General features: G+C 45.2%; 2 protein-coding genes across 3 annotated transcripts in view; one reads left to right on the forward strand and one right to left on the reverse strand.

Moving 5' to 3' along the window:
- Positions 1 to 21814, forward strand: part of LOC119399975 (receptor-type guanylate cyclase Gyc76C) — a 282517-nt gene that overhangs the window by 74082 nt on the left and 186621 nt on the right. The window lies entirely within an intron of this gene.
- LOC119399050 (ataxin-8-like) overlaps positions 5187 to 21814 on the reverse strand; it is a 35633-nt gene continuing 19005 nt past the window's right edge. Inside the window, exon 3 of the mRNA XM_049417514.1 lies at positions 5187 to 5405. Within this exon, the coding sequence (XP_049273471.1) occupies positions 5187 to 5405 (219 nt within the window). The remainder of the gene's footprint in view (positions 5406 to 21814) is intronic.

Consider the following 21814-nt stretch of genomic DNA (forward strand, 5'->3'; position numbering starts at 1 on the left):
CTGTGCCGTTTTCTCCGAGATTTTCTGTATGGTAGTAGAGTTACAACCCTTGTCGTCAATATAATAGCCCAGTATTTTGAGCTCCTCGACTTGCCTTATTGCGGATCCGTCTTGGCATGTTAGTGTTATCTTGGGTTCGTTATCGGGGTCGTACCCTTTGGGTCTTCTACCCCTACCTCGCTTTAAGATTAGTAACTCCGACTTTGCAGCCGAACACCTCAGGCCCATTCCGCTTAGGGTGTCCTCGACCACTCGAACGCATTCCTGCATTCTCGTCTCGGTTTCTCCCATGCTCCCTTGAGCACTCCAGATGGTTACGTCGTCCGCGTATATCGCGAAACCCACCCCCTCAATCCTTTCTAGTTTCTTAGCAACTCTGGTCATGGCCAGATTGAAAAGCACTGGAGACAGCACTGCTCCTTGCGGAGTGCCTCTGTTCCCCAGTTCGTGTTCGTCTTTCGACCTCAGTTCTCCCAGCTTGAGGCTGGCTTTTCTGTCTCCCAGGAAGGATTTGACCACATTAAAGAGCCTTTCTCCGAGTCCCATATCTGACAAGGCTTCGAGTATGGCTTTGTGCGCCACCCTATCAAAGGCTTTCTCGACGTCCAGCCCCAAGATCACTCTCGTGTGCTTTGGGCTGACCTGCAGGACCTGATGCTTGATTAAAAGCATGGCATCCTGGGTTGACAACCCAGGACGGAATCCTATCATATTGTAAGGCAACTTGTCGCTTTGTTCCAAGTGCCTCGTGAGTCTGTTGAGAATCATGTGTTCCATCGTTTTGCCTAGACACGAGGTAAGGGAGATGGGACGGAGGTTGTCGAGCCCCAGCGGTTTACCCGGTTTGGGTATTAGAACCGTGGAGGCCTTCCTCCACTCGTCCGCGTATTTCCCTTCCTTCCACAGTTCGTTGAAATGATCTGTCAGGAAATTAAGGGATTCCTCGTCCAAGTTCTTGAGAAGTTTATTTGTTATGCCGTCTGGCCCTGCTGCTGACTTACTGTAGAGGTCGTGCAAAGCCGACCTCACGTCTCCCTTCGTAAATTCTTTGTCCATTTCCTCGCACAGTTCCCCCTTGTATTTTATTTCATCATCTCTTTCACCGTCTTGTGCCAGTGGCAAATACTTCTCTGCCAATCGTTTCATGATTTCATCCTGCGGTTTATCTTTGCAGGCGTCCGGAAATTTCGACCACCTGGGGTTCTTTAACGTGCACCTAAATCTCAGCACACGGGTATCTGGCATTTTGCCTCTACCGAAATGCGGCCGCCGCGGCCGGGATTCGATCCCGCGACCTTCGGTTTAGCAGTGGCGCACAATAGTCACTATATCAGCGCGACGGGTGATGAGCAAGATGTGCTGCTGTTTTATTGTGCGTTATAGGCCATCGAAAAATAATGAACTTCATATATGCACATGTGTGTGCTTGTTTTTTTTTTTTTCTTCATGTGGACTCGTTAGCAAAACAGTGTGATCGATGTACTGGCGGAGTGTGTTGTGTTTACACGTCTGGCGTCCTACAATGGGTGTCATATTTTCTTACACTTTTCTCTGTCTTAGTTCCTTTTTTTTTCGTATTTTTGTTTCGAGCTAAGCTACAACCAACAGCCAGCCGGTGCCCCCAGAAAGGCGCCAAGGTCTCCTATTCATCATTTGAAAAAGCTGAAAACAGTAGATTTGTCAGTCTATTTCTCAACAATTTGATCTGTCAATAAAGCAACTGCGTCAACGAATAAATTGACCTTAATGTGTGTGCGCGTTCCACTCAAGTTTCTGCTCACCGCCATCTGTTTTGTATTGTCCACAACGTATACAGTGACAGCTGTTCGCACGGAGGCTTATCTATATACCCTTTTAACAACCTTATAACTGTCCGCTCTTTTGCTCGTCTGTATGCATCTTCTACTGATCCACAGTTCCCAATCTTCTCCGACACATTGATTTGGACCAGTGACATATAAAGTATCTCCTATACCTTGAATTGTATACTTTACAGTGTATATGAAGCTCTGGCCTTTCTACTTCCCGTATCCAGCTGGAATTTATCCTTTCGTTCTCGCTGTCAACGCTTCCTCCAACTCCTTATTTGCCCAGCTGCGGGCCAACATTCCTCAATTTGCCAGCACATAGCGTTCTTTTCTTATAAGTGTGTCCGATCTCACTAAGCCTAGTGAAGGACACCGCTCGAATATCGTCTGCTTGCACTTCTTCTGCATGCGGCGGCAGGCTTTTGTTATCGTCGTCTGCTATTTCGTTATTTTCGTCTGCTTCGGTTTCTTATCTTTAGCTACTTCTGCTTCTCCTCCCTTATCTATTTCTCAGGCTGCCTGATCGAGTAGCTTACGCCTTATATGCCGAGGAACCGAGTAGACTGCGGCCATCTTGTCCATTGGACGTTCCTCCCTCCCAATATCGAAGAGGGCGCCCGCCCTTAGGCGTCGACGACGCCCTCCCCCTTCCTCCCCCCGATAAACACGCTCGACAGCTATCGCAGCAAACGCCGGGCCTTTGCTGATAAGGAGGATCGGCATTTCGTGACACCGTTGACAGCTAGCTCCCGATTCGAGCCGCGTTTATCAGTTTCTTTATTATTTTTCGCCACCCTTGTTATTGACTTGAGGTTGCCGCCTTATTGCCTTTCTTTATTGTTACTGGGTTAGCGCGTTCCTCTAAGAGGTGCTTTTAGTCCTCTATTAGGTCTAAGAAAAGTCTGTATGTACGTCGCGCCTATTGACACGACGTGGAAGGGACCTGTCTTGTCGTCCATCTCTGTTGTATATATGGACTGTCTCCGCCTTTATTGTTATTATTTCTTTTTTTGTTGAAGTGTCGCAGACCTGTAAGACGGTATAGGCGCGTCTGTTCAGGGCAATTTATTTTGGCCCGTCACCAATAGATTGACGCGTCGCATTTTTATTTTATTTTTTAAGTATATCTGGCGTTTGTTGAGTAGCTCTCATTTTTGTTATTTCATTTCTGTCTCCCTTGTTTTTTTTTTCTTTGCGCTAGACTTCTATTATGTGCTGGCGATTTGTGTCGAGTGTTTGCAAAAGCCCGCGGGGTGAGTTTGGAGGTCAAGCTTAGTCTTTATTGGTATTTTTTCTCCGGGTGAAACTCCAAGAAGGCAAACTGGCCACCTCGCTGAAGTCTCATAAACCTAGATTCCTACATATAGGGACATTAGGGCTGATGTCTCAGGACTGACAGCGTTAAGTGGTCCATAATTCCCTCGGCTAAGCATTGGAAGCCCTGACTAATACAGGTTCATGGTATTAGAGAAGGGCGGATGTCGTCTTGAGTTGGGTGAAGTACGGCATACGGTAATAGTGACTTTTAGCTTGTACGTATGCTTTTTTAACGTTACCGTGTTACCGGAATACTGGATTGCGTTTACCGTGTTACCGGAACGCATGTTTAAGAAAAGTTTTAGCTCGCGATACGTAAGCGTTTACGTACGTACGCAAACGCATGCGTTTACGTTTGCGCAAACCACTAAATGGTGACGATAACTGCACTCAAGCTACATTTAATTTCGATGATATCGTATTACCGCTGCGGCAAAATCATAAGAGAGGTTTTCAATTTGTGCAGTATCCCGGTATACGCAAAGCGGTGTAGCAATACCGGGTTACCAGCCGATGGTGTCGACATCTTGTGACGCTTCGTGCAACCACAGTCATGGACACGTTTGTTTTCGCTGAGTGTTTTTGAGGGAAAAAGCGATTAGAAAAGCAACTAATTCCTAATTATGCCGCTGCAAGGCATTTACATTGGAAGTAGAATGCCCGATGTTTCTGCAATAACAATTTTGCTCTTGCCTGGTTCACCTTGGCCCCGCTGGATGGCGCCACCTATCCAGCCTGTCGGAGGCCTTAGGCCTCTCACGTTTACGGTTTCGGTATTCTAAGTCGCTCTAGCCACGGTAATCCGGCTGAAACAAGGTGATCGTAAGTGGCGCTCGCACTTTGACTTATTTTAACTCGGCGGTTGGAGTCTCCGCAATGCGGATATCGCGAGTAGCTACGAACGAAGGTGGATTTGCGAGAGGGCCGTAAATGTAAAGCTTAACAGGCGAGTAGTTCACGTTCCGTAAAGGTTCGCGCATGCACAGATTCCATCCGGTATCCGGTAACACGGTAACGTAAACAAGTATACGTACAAGCTAAAAGTCCCTAATATCAGCGAGGCCGGGACCTTGAAACTCGCCCGACGTGGTCGCAGAGAAAGAACGTACAAGGGTACGTACAAAGGTAGGAACCGTCTCAGGGGATACTCTGAGACGGCTCCTACCCTTGTACGTGCTGTGCTCTCACCGCTTACTTCGCGTTGAAGGCACAGACAGCACGAAAACCGGTTCGCTCCTCTGTAGTGGCCGTATTCCCTTACGCCAGCGTTTTGTAGAGTTACACCGGATCGGATCCCAACGGAGTTAGCTAGCCTTGCTTCGTAATAACATTCCAATTTGTTGCTATCGCATTCATCGTTTTGCACTTGCGGCGAAACTGACAACTGACTTTTTCTACACACACACACACACACACACACACACACACACACACACACACACACACACACACACACACACACACACACACACACACACACACACACACACACACACTCTCTCTCTCTCTCTCTCTCTCTCAAATACACACACTCGCACGCTCACGAACGCACATACTCGTACAACCACACACGTGTACGAAACAAACGCACAAAAGACGACCGGAGGCATATCTAGCAGCTGACACGTGGAATCCGATGAGTACAGCCCTGCTAACGGAAATGTTCGACCGTTGTCCGCCGATATGGAATGGCACGCGCCAGAGTTCGTTCTATTGTTTTCTCGCCGGACAAAACCCCGCGCTCGCTCGCAACACGATCCAAGTGTCGCGCCTCCTGTCCCTTCTGTGCGTGGGAGCCCGATGACGGTGTGTTTTCTTTTTTCCTCCGTGGGAAGCAATAACAACCGACACCGCGACTATACCTTCGTGGTGTCGGTTGTTGGTAGTAGTGTAAGGGAGAACGGTGATCAGGTGATGCAAACGCGAGGAAGTATAGATGACGTCGTCAACTTTCTATATGTGTGCTCATACTGAACTGCCTCATGAGAGCTGGTGCTGCTATTGTAGCTGCTTGCTCCTGCTGCGGGTGTTGTCTTCTGTTGTTTGCTGCTGCTGTGGGTTTTATTGTTTTGTTTCCTGCTGCTGCTGCTGCTGCTGCTGTGTCTGCTGTCGTTCATGTTGTTGCATTTGCTGTTGTTGTTCTTGCTGTTCTTGTCGTTGCATCTGCTGCTTCTTCTGCTGTTGTTGTTGCTGCTGTTGTTGCTTCTGCTGCTCTTTATGATTTTGTTGTTGTTGCATCTGCTGTTGTTTTTTGTTTTTTCTTAAACCTTTGCATAGTCGCTGGAAAAACCATGAGCATGTGAACGCCAGTGAGACTTTGTAGAACTTCTTGCTGGGCTAGCTGGTACACGCTTGCTGAAATACAAAAAACACGCATACCATCGAAGAAGAATTTAAGACAGGACACACACACAGTGACGCCCTTTTCTGTCCTGTCTTAAATTGTTCTTCGATGGTACGCGTCTTTTTTTTTTTGTATTTCAGTAAGCCAGTGAGACTGCATACCCCGGTGAGAGAACAGTCCTCTTGTCGAAGTGCTGCCTCCAGAAAGAATCCTTGTTTGACTAAAACCTTCATTGAATCGTTTTTCGTCCCTTTAAGCATTTACGTTTCCACGAACTTCTTTCTGTATTGTTTGTCATGTAAGCTTCTTAAGCTCACCCGAACGTTATCGTGTGGCCTCGACAACAACGTACAACCATCTTGTACACTATGTGGCCTCGTTTCAGCTTACCTTCCTCAATGGCTCACATTAATTTTCGCTCCTTTGATTGGGCAGCTCGCGTGACGTTACCAAAATACGAAAGCTTTAGCTGAATATAAATTTTAATATATTGCGATAGCAGTTATATGGACACTCCGTACGCATTTTGCCGTTGCTGTCACCGTGACGTTCCGTGTAAAAAGTCCAAGATGGGACAACTTCACTCCGCGCGTCGTATATTCTATGCGCGAGGGAAAGCGTGAAAGGCCTGCCGACGATCGTGGCTCAAGCTTAGAGGAAACGCGACGGGCGTCACGCGAAGGGCTCAAGGTGTTGTCTTGGAGGAGGGAGCCGCCTCGCTCCGGCAAGAACTGCGTACTTTGAGTGGCCGGGTGCAGTCGCGCGCGCCCTATATTGGCAGTGATCAGCCAAGGGCTCATACCTTTGTGTGTGCTCAGTTCTCACCGCTTAGTTTGCGTTCAAGCGATGTACACCACGAAGGTCGCCTTCGCTCGATGTCGCGACCGCGTTTTCGTATGCCAGCGTTTTGTTGAGTTACGCCTGGTCGGATGCTAAGGGAGTGAGCCGGTAGCCACATTTCGTATTTCAATTGGTTTCTGTCGCGTTCATTACTTCGCCCTTGCATCGAAACTCTGACTTTTATTTCTAAGGATCAACCATACCAACATAGAGAGAGCGAGAAAATCGAATAGGACAGACAGACAGACCTACAGACAGACAGACAGACAGACAGACAGACAGACAGACAGACAGACAGACAGACAGACAGACAGACAGACAGACAGACAGACAGACAGATAGATAGATAGATAGATAGATAGATAGATAGATAGATAGATAGATAGATAATAGATAGATAGATAGATAGATAGATAGATAGATAGATAGATAGATAGATAGATAGATAGATAGATAGATAGATAGATAGATAGATAGATAGATAGATAGATAGATAGATAGATTTCTTGCACACTTGATGGTACGATCAAATCACCGCCACAATGCCTACCGCTCACTACTTACTACTCACTCTGAGCTGTGTATGCGTATTCACCGAAAGGCGCGTTATTTATTCACGAGGGGCGTCAGCCTCTGCAGACGTGCAGGAATGTTAATAATCCCCCTACGCGAACGCACATTCCCGCGAAGAAGTGTTGTATGTCTTACGCAGGAGTGAGAACGCAGCCGCGTAAGCATATTTAGCCGTAAAAGAAAAATAAAGAAACCGCTTCCGTCAGGCGCTTCTATAAGAATGCCCATGCGCGAGGATGTGTGCATTTGCTGCCGAAATGGCTCCGCTGGGATTTGCGTCTGCAGGCGGAAAGCGGTGTACCCATGCTTTGCTCGCGAAACGAGTTGCGTACAACAACGCGGGGAAAAAAAATGAGAAGAAATTCGATGCCTCGCGTTTCGGAATCCGCGTATCTGGCTTTTTTCAGGAGTCGCGTATGTAGGAAACGTATGTATACACTCGAAGCGTTGCGTGTAGCGTTCGATTCGGCTGACTGGAGAGGTGTATGAATGTCGACTCGCCGAACGCACGAAAAGAAACGTGGCTGTTCGACTTTGGAGGGATTGAAAGACTGCGTTGAATAGAGAGATAGTCCCTTCTTTGGAAAAAGGACTGAGATCCTTTTCCTTGTGCTGTATAGAAAGCTCCCTGAAGCCTTTTCCCATCTCCTGTCGGCGCGACACCTGGAACTTTGCGATCGAAAGCAAGAAGCTCGCTCTCTACATGCCCTTGAGTCTTGTTTTGAAAAAGATTTAATGGAGGAATGACGTGAAAAGTGGTTGCTTAGTATTCGAACGAGATGCCGTCCATGATTTTTCTTCTACTGTATGAGTGTCGCTTTTGAGGTGTTCTTTTTGTATGTATGTATGTATGTATGTATGTATGTATGTATGTATGTATGTATGTATGTATGTATGTATGTATGTATGTATGTATGTATGTATGTATGTATGTATGTATGTATGTATGTATGTATGTATGTATGTATGTATGTATGTATGTATGTATGTAATGTGTGTTGTGTTTTTGTATGCGTGCTCGTCTGTGTTTGAACAAGTGTGTGCGTTTTCGAAAACGCAGGCAGCAATGAGGGGAAGGAATGGGCGGGAACGGGACGAAATTCTGCATATTCACTTATGACCCCAATATGTCCCGGCGAAAAGATGATTGCCCAGTGTGACTAATATTTTATCGGAAATGTCACCAAATCACCGCATTACACAGCGCCCGAGAAGGGGCCGCACACGAGGAAAAAAAAAATGCCATGCTGCAAAAAAATACTTATATACAGAACAGTGACAAAATTAAGCGGCCAGTAGGGTAATACAGATTGTATAACTAAACGTGCGCATGCAGTCCATCCTTCTTGCTCATACCAGGTCCGTTAATCCAATTTGCGCTCATTTGCAATTTGCTGTGCACTTGTGAACACTCTGGCAAGTTTCGAAAGACATCATCTTTTCGACGCTGTGAAATAAGATGAATGTCAGACAATGTTAGCGACAGAACAAAGGCAGTAACAAAGTCTAACCGACGTCGGATGTTCGTTCAAGACCACGCATCCTGCATCTTACTGACTTGGACTTTTGAGTGTTTCTGTGAGAGGTCGTGGGTTCGATTGCGGGACCCTGCGGGCGCATTTGGTTCTCAGGCAGAACCGCTGTTGTCTATAGTTCGCGAATGGTCTAGATCGCGAATGGTCTAGATTAATGTGGAGGTCCGCATAGCAACCTTAGTGAAATAATATTCGATATTTGAAGAACAACTCAACTGACGTGTTATAAATGTGAACATAAGGTCAATAGAATCACAAGGCCCGTGTGCTTAGGTTTGGTGACCGTGAAAGAACCCCAGGTGCACATGGTCGACTTATTTTCGGAGCCCTCCACTACGTTTTATAATAATTATGTCGTTGTTTTGGGACTTAAACCACCTATGATTATCAATGTTATCTCCGATGATTTTTACAAGGGCACAGCTCACCTCTATATTCGAATTCAAGATTTAATGGCGCTAAACTTTGTAGGTTGTTTAATTTTAACTTTCGTTACATAGGTAGACAGCTGTGAATAAAAAAAGAAGAACCTACAGGAATTCAGCAGAGAACCAAACGACGGTTTTCGCTCGGTTATTTTTATCTATGTATTTATTTATTTTTCTTCTGCAGACGCCGTCGTCCTCCTCGCGTCTTAAGGAGCTTTTTTTTTTATCGCGCCCTACAGTGCCTTTGATCTCTTCCGTTGCTTTTCTTTTTTTTTTTTGTCTTCTTCTGATTGGTCTTTGCCGTTTCCTTGGAAACGATTTGCAGTACGACACCGGGAGCGGCGGCACTGGAACGTGCTACGGTTGCTCTCGCCAAGTCAGGCAAGGTAGGAGCTATTTATAGACGCACCGCAGAGAACCTTTTGGCTCCTACCACCCAGTGGTTTCTCTTCCTTTTTTTTTTTTTTGTTGCTTTGATTTTGCTTTCGAGACCGTCCATTCGGCTCTGTCGGGTTTGCATGGCGCAGTGCGCTCTTTTCCTGTGTGCGCCGCTATACTGTTTTCTGCGGCAATTCAGTGTGGAAAGTCCGCGACGGTCACCCATAATCAGTGATGGCCTCCTAGAGTACTCCTACTCCTAGAGTAAATAAATCACATTGCTAACTACTTTTGAATTTTAGGGGCGAAGCTCCTTAAGGCGGCACCCGTTCGTCCCTCGTAGTTGTCGTAGTCGTGGTGCGTAACCAGTCGTAACGCTAGTACCAGATCTTGACCTCCAAGGTGGTGCCGGTGGGAGATTTTTCCTGTGCGTTGTTGAACAATAACAAATTCGCAGCGTGCGCGTTAACTAAAAGCCGAATTCTTCTGTCTCTCATTCCCCATTAGCAGCCATTGGCATGTTCCAATAGGAAACGTTAGTAGAAGTAGAAGTGCAAGTGTTAGCTAAAAGCCGACTTCTTCTGTCTCTCATTCCCATTAGCAGCCATTGTTTACCTCCAAGGTAGTGCCTGGTGAGATTTCTCCTGTGCGTGATTAAACAATAAAAACTTTGTTCAAAACGCCGTTGATTGATGAAATAAACCAACGAAAGACGCGAGATGTTTTCTAAAAGCAAAACGAAAGAACGCCAGATGTTTCTAAAGCAAAACCAAAAGACGCCAGATGTTTTCTAAAGCAATGGTTTTCTAAACAATGAAAATTCACAGCGTACATGTAAAATTAAAGTGAGCTGCAAGTCGTCCTAACTCATCGAACCTTTAGTATAAACGCGCCCGATCTCACGTCGGTGATGATGTACTGGGCAGAATTCACGGAAGATTCACGGTTTACCGATGAACCTCCGCAGCTTCGCCCACTCATCATCATTCACTCCGTGGATATGCTGTGATTTTTTTTAATGTTTAGGTAAATGACATTATAAATTACACAACCAAGTCCATCCAACAGACAGTTAGGCCAGGGAAGTCATAAAGGCCATCAATTGTCCTTTTTTTTTGTGCCATAAGGGAAGCGGGAATGCTATGTTTTAGTTGTATGTATTATTGGGTAAAGTAATGAGTTGTTTTCTTTAAATCGCCGTCTGAAAGTTATTCTTTACGTTACGAAATTACCAGCCCACAAAAGTAATTTATTTAATCCCTCATTGCAGAAGAAAGTAACTTAATTGCTGTAATCTAATTAGTTCGAAGTCTAACCGTAATTATAGTATAATCTTTTGCACATTTACACTTCCGAGCGGGTTTAACGTCTCAAAAGTTACTAAGGCTATGGGAGACTCCACAGTGGAGAGCTCCTAATAACAAGCGTGCGCAGGGTTTCCTATTAGGGGGGGGGGGGCGATGTGTCATTGCAGTGCCCCCCCCCCGCGCCTTCTTCCCTCCCCCGTGCCACTGAGGCTCTTATGATCAGATCGCAGTGCAAAGACGAGTCGCTACCTCAGTGGCGGCGCTGCCATTTGCACTTTGCTCATTTTCTAAGCCTATATCAATCGTGTTCTCGCGACAAGAGTGGTGTTTCTGTATCTTGAAAAGGTGGATCACTAATACTAGAGGAATTGCTTTTTTTTCTTTTCTGTGTCTCTTTAAACAACCCCCAAACATTAAATATAGGCAAGCGGCGCAACATCGGACAAAGACGTAGACGAGGCAACACGTACAAGCGGACTTTTATATGTGTCCCCTTGTACGTGCATGCTCCCTCGTCGCTTCTACATGTTGCCTCGTCTACTTCTTTGTCCCGTGTGGCGCCGCTTTCCTATAACATTTATCTACGCTCCAACTAGCCCAGCAACGAGGTTTATTAGTCCCTTAACCACATCTGAATATACAAAAAACGAGCGCCTCATTCTCTCCTTGCGTTTCCCGTGTTTTCGGCACAATTCGCGACGCCAGGAGTCTGTTCACGTGACGTCATGGGGAAGTCGGCTCTGGATTGGTCCGTATACGAGGGATATCAGTTGTGAATTGTCTCCTACCCTGCTTTTCTATGCGCTTGCACATGCGTTCTGCCATATCTCGCATGAATATCGTGCGCGGTCTACTGATTTCACTTCGTTTTGCACGTTTTCGACTGCGTAAGCGGAGCTAACAGCCTGTAACCGAAATGCGCAAAATCCTGATATTCTCGACGCTTAGTGCTGACGTTGCCCTCGTGTTTTATGAAGAGACAGGTTGCGAGCAGGAGACAGCGCCCGTAGAAAGGGCAGTGAAAGTGAGAAAGAAACCATTCTCTCATGTTTGAACTCAGAGTGGTTTAGGGGCCCTTTTAAATGCGCACGACGCAACGTCTCGGCGCTATAGTCCATTTCTTCTTAGTTCATAACAATACGATTGCAGCATCGTCAGCAGCTCGTTTATTTGCGCGGCGAAGTCACGATAGGGCTATGCATAAACGAGATGCCAATTTCAGCTCCGCAAAACGGACTGGCTTTGATTCATATCTGCAAGTTTAACCGTTAAGACGTCGGTTTATACTGGTACGTCATCACGTGTTTACGAATGGTAGACAGAAGTTTTTTGCTGCGTCATGCGGATGGGTATAGGCTTTTACGAGGCTGAAAGGCTTCGAGATGACTTGTTCCCCGAATATTTCATTTACATATTTTCTTCACGGTTGATTGCGAGAGCACCTAACAATAGCCTCGCCTATAACAATAGGGCCCGGCGTCGTAGCTTTAAATATTCGTCGCGCGCCTTTTGCTCGCTATCGCTTGAACCCGTGCCATTGATCCGCTCTATGGTGCATGCTGAGAGGCAACCAACGCGGTGCCTGCATACCGATGACGTAACGTGAGGGGAACAACCCAGTAGATGCACCTCCTTCTCTTTAGTGAGGCGTTTGATCACAGTGTCGGTTGGAAGGGCTTCTGCGGTCTTCCAAAGGTGAATTTGCATGATTTTGCTCGGTAGACACTGTGTAGATTTTAGATTCAAGTTAACCTTATAGCTCGAATGGTTTTAATTCGGCGTTTTATCGAATGTAATGTCTCCATGGCTAAGTATTCTTGGACCACTTCCCTCGTAAAACTGTGAGTCCTTAACGTGGTCATGAACCGCCCTTGCAAGAAGCTTTCTCTAAATTGAGGCAATTTCAGTCTTGACTGCACCAGTCGACGATACTATATCTGCAATATTGTTAATTTTTTGGCAAGTAGTGGTAATTTCAGTGTTGACAGTACCAGCAAGAGATAAAACTTGTGCCAAGCGACAGCTTACGCCTTCTGCAGTGTACAGAACAATCCCTTATCACCTACCCTCTTTTCAAACAAACACCAGTTTGCTCGCTTGACGCGTAGTTTAGAGTACCGTTTAGGGTCAGGTGATTGGCCTTACCGCGCTGGTATTAACCGAGGAGCAGAGGAGACCATACCAATTAACTGATTGATTGTTTAATCAGTAATCAACTTCGTAAGCATGACCTACTTTGTCGAGAAAGATAACCCTCATGAACTACGATCTAAACTTTAATTGTTCTCCGAACAGTTTTTAACGAGCACTAGGAAGCCCTACAGGTATTTTTATTCTTTTTTTTAATATGTGAGCACGGATTCTTAAAACAGAACTACAATTTTAGGCCTTTTACCACCCACGTGGACCGCAAGAGAATATATCAGCCAATCACGATGCGGCACATATCATTAGCGAAGCCGGCTGACCAACGGGAAAATGCACTTACGAAAAGGAAGTTTTGTGAATTCGGCCTCTGAAGATTCGATGAAACATCGTTGCTTCAGCAGGTGCTCTGTACTGACACCTCACGGACATCTGTCAGAGTGGAACGGCTCATCAATTTTTAAAATTGAATATTTTCGATCGGTGATCGGCATTCAACGCCATTACATTGTTTCTTTTTAAAGGATGGGGGGAGGGGCTCTGGACGAGACATATAATAAATGGCAAATGGCATATAATAAACAGCATAAGAACAAATGTCAGCTCCTCCTACAGCCATCGGTATCCCTCCCACAGAGTATTTGTGCATAAATGGTCTGTCCAATCGCGCTTCCTTATTTCCGTGACGTCAATGAGTTCTCAAGAGCTTCAGATTGCTTACTTTGCCATACAGGCCCACGTTAGTGTCGCTGATTTTAGGTCGGGAACGTGAACGTCCTGGTAGATTTCGTCGGGGATTTTTAGATCGCGGCTCCGGCGAACGTAACGTTTTAGGCAGTAACGACGAACTTTAACTACTAATATGCATAGTATTTACATTAGCCGAGAGAAAGTACTTACGGTTTGAGCGGAAACCAGCTAGCACGACGGTCTTTCACTGGTGAAGAGCAGGCGCGCCGCAATTCTATGGGCGGAGCTGACATTTTTTCTTAGGTTGTAGCCGAATACAGCATTTATATGTTTTAGATGCGAAGCATCTTATCAAACAGGTGGTGTGCGGCGTGACCACCCTTTCTGCGCAGGCGCAAGCCCTCTACACAGACCTCCACTGTCCCTGTCCCTCTCCACTTCCCCTCTCCCCTTTCCACGTCCCCTCTCCCTCGCCCTCCTCTCGCAACATTCCCTCTCCCTTTCCCCTCTCCACTTCCACTCTCCCCTCCCTCTCTCCACTTCCACTGTCCCCTCCCCCTCTGAAACGCGGGCTCGACATGCCGAAACGCTGCTTCGCATCGCCTCATGGTCTCCTTTAGCGGGAGATGGTGTGATTTTTTTCCCTTCACGCATTAGTTTCTCTAATGTATATAACTTCGCGGAAATGAGATAGGGACGTCGGTGTATGGGAAGAGATATATGCATGTCCCAGGAACCACGAATTGCTACACCTTTTCCTTTTTCCTGTCACCGAGAGTGTCGTGCGCGATCACCCTATTTACGCATAACTCGCAGCGTTGATGGGGTGAGCTCTGTAATAAGGACATGGACTTGCGAACAAGATCGCTTCCAACCTCGCGTGTCGAGCGCTATACTGTAATCAGCGTTATACTTTTCTTTTCCTGTGCTTCTCTTCGTGCTATCGCAAACGCAAATCGAATGTCCTCTTGAAGACGCGCGCATACTGAAATACCCCCGACAGGCTGCTATGCGCGATTAAAACAAAACAAAACAAAACAAACAAGCAACGAAGACTTATCTTAGAGCCCTTTCGATGAGAAAGAAAATTTGCATATTGATAGGAATTTATTTTGCCGGATAGGTAATGTTCATTCCAGTGTGTTCGCGCATTTCCAGTGTAGCGACAGGGTGAAGAAATGAGATGCTGATTCTTTTTTTATCTCGAAGTCATCTTAAACGAAATTTCCTCCTGTCGAGTTCCGATAGCCTCTTATCGTTCCATATATTACATTATAAATGCATCTGAGACTAACTGTTTTTTTCCTCTGACGTGGGAATCGATGTCAGAGGTGAGTGCTAAAACTCGATCTTATTCGTTAGATTCTGTTTAGCAGTACGTATGTGTGAGTGGGTGTCTGAATGCTTCATTCGAGTTAGCGTTATCCCTATTGAAGCTTCGGCATAGCAATTTATTCACGTTATCTGATCAGAATACTATCTGAGCGTCTGTGTTCCTATCGTTATAATTTGTACATTACACCTCAGAACGAAACATGTCTTAGTGTCTTTTTTGCGCAAAACAACATCACAAGACAGACTACAGGACATAGCGCTTTGTCTATCTGAGCGTCTGTGTTCCTATCGTTATAATTTGTACATTACACCTCAGAACGAAACATGTCTTAGTGTCTTTTTAGCGCAAAACAACATCACAAGACAGACTACAGGACATAGCGCTTTGTCTATCTGAGCGTCTGTGTTCCTATCGTTATAATTTGTACATTACACCTCAGAACGAAACATGTCTTAGTGTCTTTTTTGCGCAAAACAACATCACAAGACAGACTACAGGACATAGCGCTTTGTCTATCTGAGCGTCTGTGTTCCTATCGTTATAATTTGTACATTACACCTCAGAACGAAACATGTCTTAGTGTCTTTTTAGCGCGAAACAACATCACAAGACAGACTACAGGACATAGCGCTTTGTCTATCTGAGCGTCTGTGTTCCTATCGTTATAATTTGTACATTACACCTCAGAACGAAACATGTCTTAGTGTCTTTTTAGCGCAAAACAACATCACAAGACAGACTACAGGACATAGCGCTTTGTCTTGTCGTCTGTCTTGGGTTGTTTTTTTTTGCTCTAAAAAACACTATGAATTAAAACCAACTAGCCCGCCAACACAGTGTGTTGAACGATCCGAACACTTCCTTTCGCGTTTCGTTTTAATGCCGATGCTAACGTTTCACGACTACGTCCCACTTGATGATGACGGTGATTACGAGAATGATCCTTTACGCTAGAGACTGAAACTACAGTGAACTAGTTCACTATAACTGAAACTATCTGTACGTTCTCCATACGTGGTAATTTATGTGACCGCCCTGTGTGTATTGGGCTCTGCACGTAGAGGGGTTCTTAATACACCGGAGATCGATAGGACATAGTGCATCTGATTACTTTCTTTCATTTTTTTATTCTTTTGTTCGTTCTAGTTCTTGTTTTTGTGTCTCTGCAATCCTACTATCATGTTGATGGGATACCAGGTTCTAACGTAGCCTACCTTCGCATGTTTCTTCATATATACATAAGTGAAAAAAAAAGGAACGTACGCACATTTCACGACTCTGTTCCACTTGATGATGACAATTACGATGATGTTGATAACGGTGATAATGGTCCCTTGCTAGGTGGCACGCACCCACGACGGGGAATTGGCCACTAATCGACTCGCTGGCTTTTCAGTTATCAGCTTAAAAATGACCTAATAGTAATAACTGAAAAAAATTAATACATATAATTGAAAAATTGTGGGCGTCGTGCAGTTGCGCAGCATGCAGTCAGGTGAGACAGACGGACGGTCAGCACCTAACACGGACGGCACCTTTACAGTGCCCTTACAGTGTCTTTTGGGACGGTGATTGCAAAATTTTGCCACTAAGGTTTTTTTTCGCGCTAACAATAAGCATATTGAGGACAATGGCGTTTAGAGTCGCATAGTTTCTGTTTCTCGGATCAAAGCACAAGGAGCATCAAACAGGTTCCTGTGAACTAAAACCCAGTACGGATGCAGCAAAATACAGTGCTACATCTGACCTTAAAATTTAATCCAAATTTAACGAGGGTGTATTTCAAGAATACCCTCCAGTTGTGAAATAAACGTGTCGCTCCTCGTCTCTTTTTCTACTTCGTTGCTACAGTGGTGTCCTTTTACATCAATATCTCTAACTCACTCGGCGTACTTGTACACTACGTGTTTCGGCCTTTGCGGTGAAGGTCGTCTTATAAACTACATTTATTTTTACTTTTGAATTTTGTTCGTTTCCTTCTTAGACTTTCTGTCGCTACAAAACTTTATAACTTACACCTGATCCCTTGCAGAAACACATCGCTTTCAATTTCTTTAAGTGCACCGGCTCGACGAAAAAAAAAACAATATTGATAGCTTTTCTCGCGTGTTGTTGTCGCTCAGCCGTTCATTCATAAATATTTCGTTGGCCCACTTATATTTTTCTGAGTGCCTTGAAACACACCTTGCGATGAGTGTTTCTTTCAACCCGTATCACGTATATCTGTCGACTTTCAAACATCCATCTCCGAGAAAATTGCGTCTACTCATGAATTTTTCAGCGGCGAATATATATATATATATATATATATATATATATATATATATATATATATATATATATATATATATATATATATATATATATATATATATATATATATATATATAGACGTGATGTGTCCTATTCGGTTGCCTTTTCTAGAGGAAGCAGCCTATACTGACGTCAAAATATAGACCACGCAATTTATATAACGGCCTTCTGAAAGCTTTTTTCAGCCTTTCGATCTGCCTACGTATTCTTGCCACTGTCGACCGAAGTTGCCCAAACTGACGCACGTTGACGCGGCATCAACCACTCCATCAAAGGCGTCATATATATAAAGTGCTGAGGAGCGTGTAGAAATGAGCAGAGAGTCGATGGAATCTCTGCAACGACTCCTTTTGCGGGAGCTTGCGCGTAGCAACGGCGTGTTGGTCAGAGCCACATATTTAGAGCTCCGTGGCTTACTGTTTCTCTTTCGATGTTTGCCGTAGTTTAACGTCACAAGCTTTCAATGGACAAAGTTCTATATATATATATTTTTTTTCAAGGGACCACTCTATATTCGTCATAGCTGAAAAATCGCACGGTCCTTTATGCATTTGCCTAAGACGACTAGAAAATGACAACCATCTTCTTTTTCTCCGTCTTCTATTTCATCTGAGTGTATTGTATTGATGGTAAGGTTGTTCCGAACCCGCCTATAGTCCACGTTGTTTTAATTAGCGATTTTTAATTGTCAACTGGCACACTGTTGTATGGACCGCAGGTGGTTCAATAACCCACAACACCTTTAGCTCCTAAAGGGTGTTTTAGGTAAAATATGAACCCTGACGCCAACCAAAAGACTATTTGGGGGTGGAAAGCAACCTTGCACACCCCCACTTTTGCAAATTCTAGTTAGGCAAGACGGCGTTTTGCTTGCTTGAAATCGCTTTGAGGGTGCAATATGGTTTGCGGTGAACCCTAGACAGTGTTCACTCATACTGCGCCAGCTGGTGGCGATTGCGCGCACTGGTCCCGTCTCGTCATCCGCGCTATCACGGGCGTACGTGCTTCGAGTACCAACAGGGTCTTTATAGAGCTGGCAACACGTCCGCAAGCACTCCTCGAGGTGGTCTCCTCCTGTCCCGTATAAGCGGTGCCCCTGCCTTACACGCACGCGTCGACGTTTGCCTCGTTAATTGGCTCTCGCACGCGCGTGCAACCGCGCCACTTGACAGTTGCGACAGCTTGGCAAAGTGGGCGGGCGAGCGATAGAGCGATGCATGCCTGTGGTGCAATTGAGACGTGCCCTTCGTATAATTGAAGGAAGGGGCTTGACTTCGCGTCTCGGAGCTGTCGGAGAAGGAGTGCGACTTGTCCGGCTGTGACACCTTCATGACCGATCCCGCAAACTCTAGTCCATAGGCGAGCGCAGGTTACTCCATAAGGAAAGGGAGGGGGGGGGGAGGGGAGGGAGGAGCAGTCGCCCCCCACCCCACCTCCCCCATCATTTATTTATTTATTTATTTATTTCTATACCCTCAGGGCCCGAGGGCATTGCAGAGGGGAGTGGGTTACATTTTTAATACAACATAGTAAAAAAGAAAAAAAAACTTGGGGGTTACATAGGTACAATGAAGAAAACCAACAATAAAACAGCGCACAGTAAAAGAACAAAAAGCAGATGATTAGACATGCAAAGCAAAACAAGGTCTAATACAACAAGGAATCAACGCTAACGAAATAACACTCAAGCACAAGCACGTGCCTATGAACCAAAGAATTCATCGTTGCAGCAATATGTGTCAATATATAGGCATGTACAAAAGAAAGGAAAACAAGAAAGGAAAACAAAGGGGCTACTCAAAAATGGAAATACTATAATCTTACAAAAATACCATTATGACAACAACAGGTTAGTTACAGCAGCCTTAAACTTAGGGTTATCTGTAATCTCAACAACAGATTGGGGAAGGTGATTCCAACTTGCTGACGTACGGGGGGTGAATGAATTGTAAAAATGGTTGGTGTGGCATGTCGGAATGCCAACTTTGTGACGATGGTCGATGCGAGCAGATACGTAAGAAGAAGGGGTGTCATTGGTCGAGTCCTAAAGAGAACGAGCTCTGCAATGGGTGCAGAGATGAAAATGAAGCGATGACGCGCTTCTTCTCACAAAGGCCTGCCATTGGTCCCCGACTTTCCGCAGTGAAGGTGGGAAGGAAGTAAACTTGGGAGATCTTTGAATTCAATATCGGGGGTCCTTGGGCGCGATTTGCGCAAAAAAAAAAGAAAAAAAGAAGAACACGCGTAGCCATTACATAGCGCATTAAAAATGACTTGACAGGTCCGACTGAGTATATAGTATGCATTGGGAAGAATTGGCGCCCCCGCCCCTTCTAGGGGGGGGGGGTGCATTTAGGGAGGTCACGCCTATTTACCACAGCCCGAAGGAGGTGATTATGGCGGCTCACAGAGTCTTCAGCCTTTGTCCCGCCGTGCCACACTCCACAAAGGGGGTGTTTCTCGTCTCCTGTGAAAAGGTGCATACGCCCTTCAGAAGGTGATGAACTGAGGCTATGATAGGCTGTCCATGATCGGTGTAACCAGGGGGAGGGGGGGGGTGCTGTTCAACTCTCCCGCCCCCGAAATTTTTTTAAATATTGCATGTGTGTATAAAATACAGACGCACGTACGAACATACATAAGGACTGATTAAAGACCCCCCCCCCTCCCCCCCCCACTCCTTCACAGAAAAAAAATTCTGGCTACGCTCCTGCTGGCCATTACGTAAGGGGGAGGGGGGGAGGCTGTACGGCGCCAAGTGGTAACAACGGCAGGACATACGCGTCAGGAGCGCTAACTTCTCAACTGGGTCATTCCAAGTGAAACGTCCCAGCCCAAAATTCGACCACCAGCGATGCTATTGAAAAAAATTGAGCTAGAAGGTATTTATGTGAGAGTGATTTTAGTAGAGTATTTTCGTTCAGAAAAAATATCTGGTCACGTGACGGCCTTCTGAAAATTCCGGCGAGATGGAAAAGTTGGGTGGGAATATATTACGCGTGCTCATCCTTGAAACTGGGTACAATAGCACATTGTGTTTTAAACCATTCTATTGTCATTTTTCTTTCACGTGACGTCACAAGAGAAGCCATATATTAATTTTCCGGCTTAAATAGGCTTAGCAAAGAAGCAAGAAAACGTGCAAATTCAGACAATTTTCGTAAAACCGGCGGCAATGTTTCAGCCGCAAAAATTTTATAGCTGTTTTACCAGTCAACGTAGCATCTGCTAAAAATATTTTTAACCTTTGTAAGCTAGCGTTTATTGAGATAAATGCTTCCAAAGTTGACAAAAAATGACTTTTTGGGGAGATTCACTCGCAAATTAAGCATTGAGGCCCTCTAGATAAAAATATGTGAGAGGGTTCTTTATACGCTCCAACGTCTTCTCTTGTGATGTGGAAATTTTTATTCCTGTAAATTTTGTTTAAAGCGAAAAAATAATTTTTGATGTCCACAACCAATGTCACTGGTAGGCGCTGGCAAACAGAATCGTTTTCCGTGATTTTAGGTAAATTATTGCGATTGATACTTGGTTAGTTCTGTAGCTCATATTATTTAAGACCTTGTTAGCTTATTTGCACTGGTTTTGAGCATTGGCAGCCTTGTTTTAGGTATGTATATATTGACCATGAGGCATCAGACAGTAGATGAACGACAAGCCGGGCCCCTAAAGGGCTACATGCTTAAAATAGAAATCACGTTTTGAACTTTTGCTACCACGAGGAGGACCACAACCTATAAGAAGAGTGGAACTTCCTTGTCACTTCCCATGTCAAAAGCGCATGCGACGATGTGGGCGGCCCACTGAAACATCCGGCAGCAAGAGCAAGTCTACGAAGGCCATATGGTGGTCAGATTCCGCCACCACATGCTTTCATTGGCTGGACCAAAAGTAATGTAAAGAGTGTTACAGTGATTTGGTTGCCACATTGCAAAATTCAAGAAACTAGAACCCAGCTCGCTCAGAGATTCGCCATGGTGATCTGTGTCAAAGGGACCCGACAACTGTACCATTTCGAACCGCCTACTCCTTCAACACTCTCCGCCGCGGTGGTGTAAGAGTTACGGTATTCGGCTGATGACCCGAAGGTCGCGGGTTTGATCCCGGCCTCGGCGTTCGCTTTTCGATAGAGGCAAAATGCTAGAGGCCGTGTACTGTGGGATTTCAGTGCATGTTAAAGAACACCAGATGGTAGAAATTTCCGGAGCCCTCCACTATGGCGTGCCTCATAATCATGTCTTGGTTTTGGCACTTAAAACCCCAGATACTGTTATTACGTTTTCAGAACAACGTGTTGGGATTACATCATTCTCCAACACTCATGAACTTCAAGTGAGAAAGCCCGTATGAATGACAAGGTGGCCTACTTTGACATTAACGATTAAGGTGTAGAAAATGCGACCAGAGGACGGCACATCGGAAAACAATAGGCCTGAACAACAAGAAATTTACGTTTTCCAGCCATAATTTCCTTTTGCAAGTGTTGGTAAACCATGAAACGCTGTTCTCATGCTAGTGTGAAACACCAGAGAGCAAGAAATCATGTAATTCACACATCTGTGTGGCATAAAATGAAGCAGAGTCAGCCAATAAATACCACTGACAAACGCTAATGCCCATGTTGTGCTCGTCTGCCTGACTTCCCCCTAGTGCCAGTTATGAAGGCACGAAAGTAAGCTAATTCCGATATGCGTATACACTGATGCGAAATCACGCTGCCATAGTTTGCTTGAAACACTAACGGAGCCCTCATGCAAGCCCAAAAAATCGCTGAGAAAAAGCACGCGTTCTGCAGAA

The sequence above is a fragment of the Rhipicephalus sanguineus genome, chromosome 7 (assembly GCF_013339695.2).
Source record: "Rhipicephalus sanguineus isolate Rsan-2018 chromosome 7, BIME_Rsan_1.4, whole genome shotgun sequence".
Taxonomy (NCBI): Eukaryota; Metazoa; Arthropoda; class Arachnida; order Ixodida; family Ixodidae; genus Rhipicephalus; species Rhipicephalus sanguineus.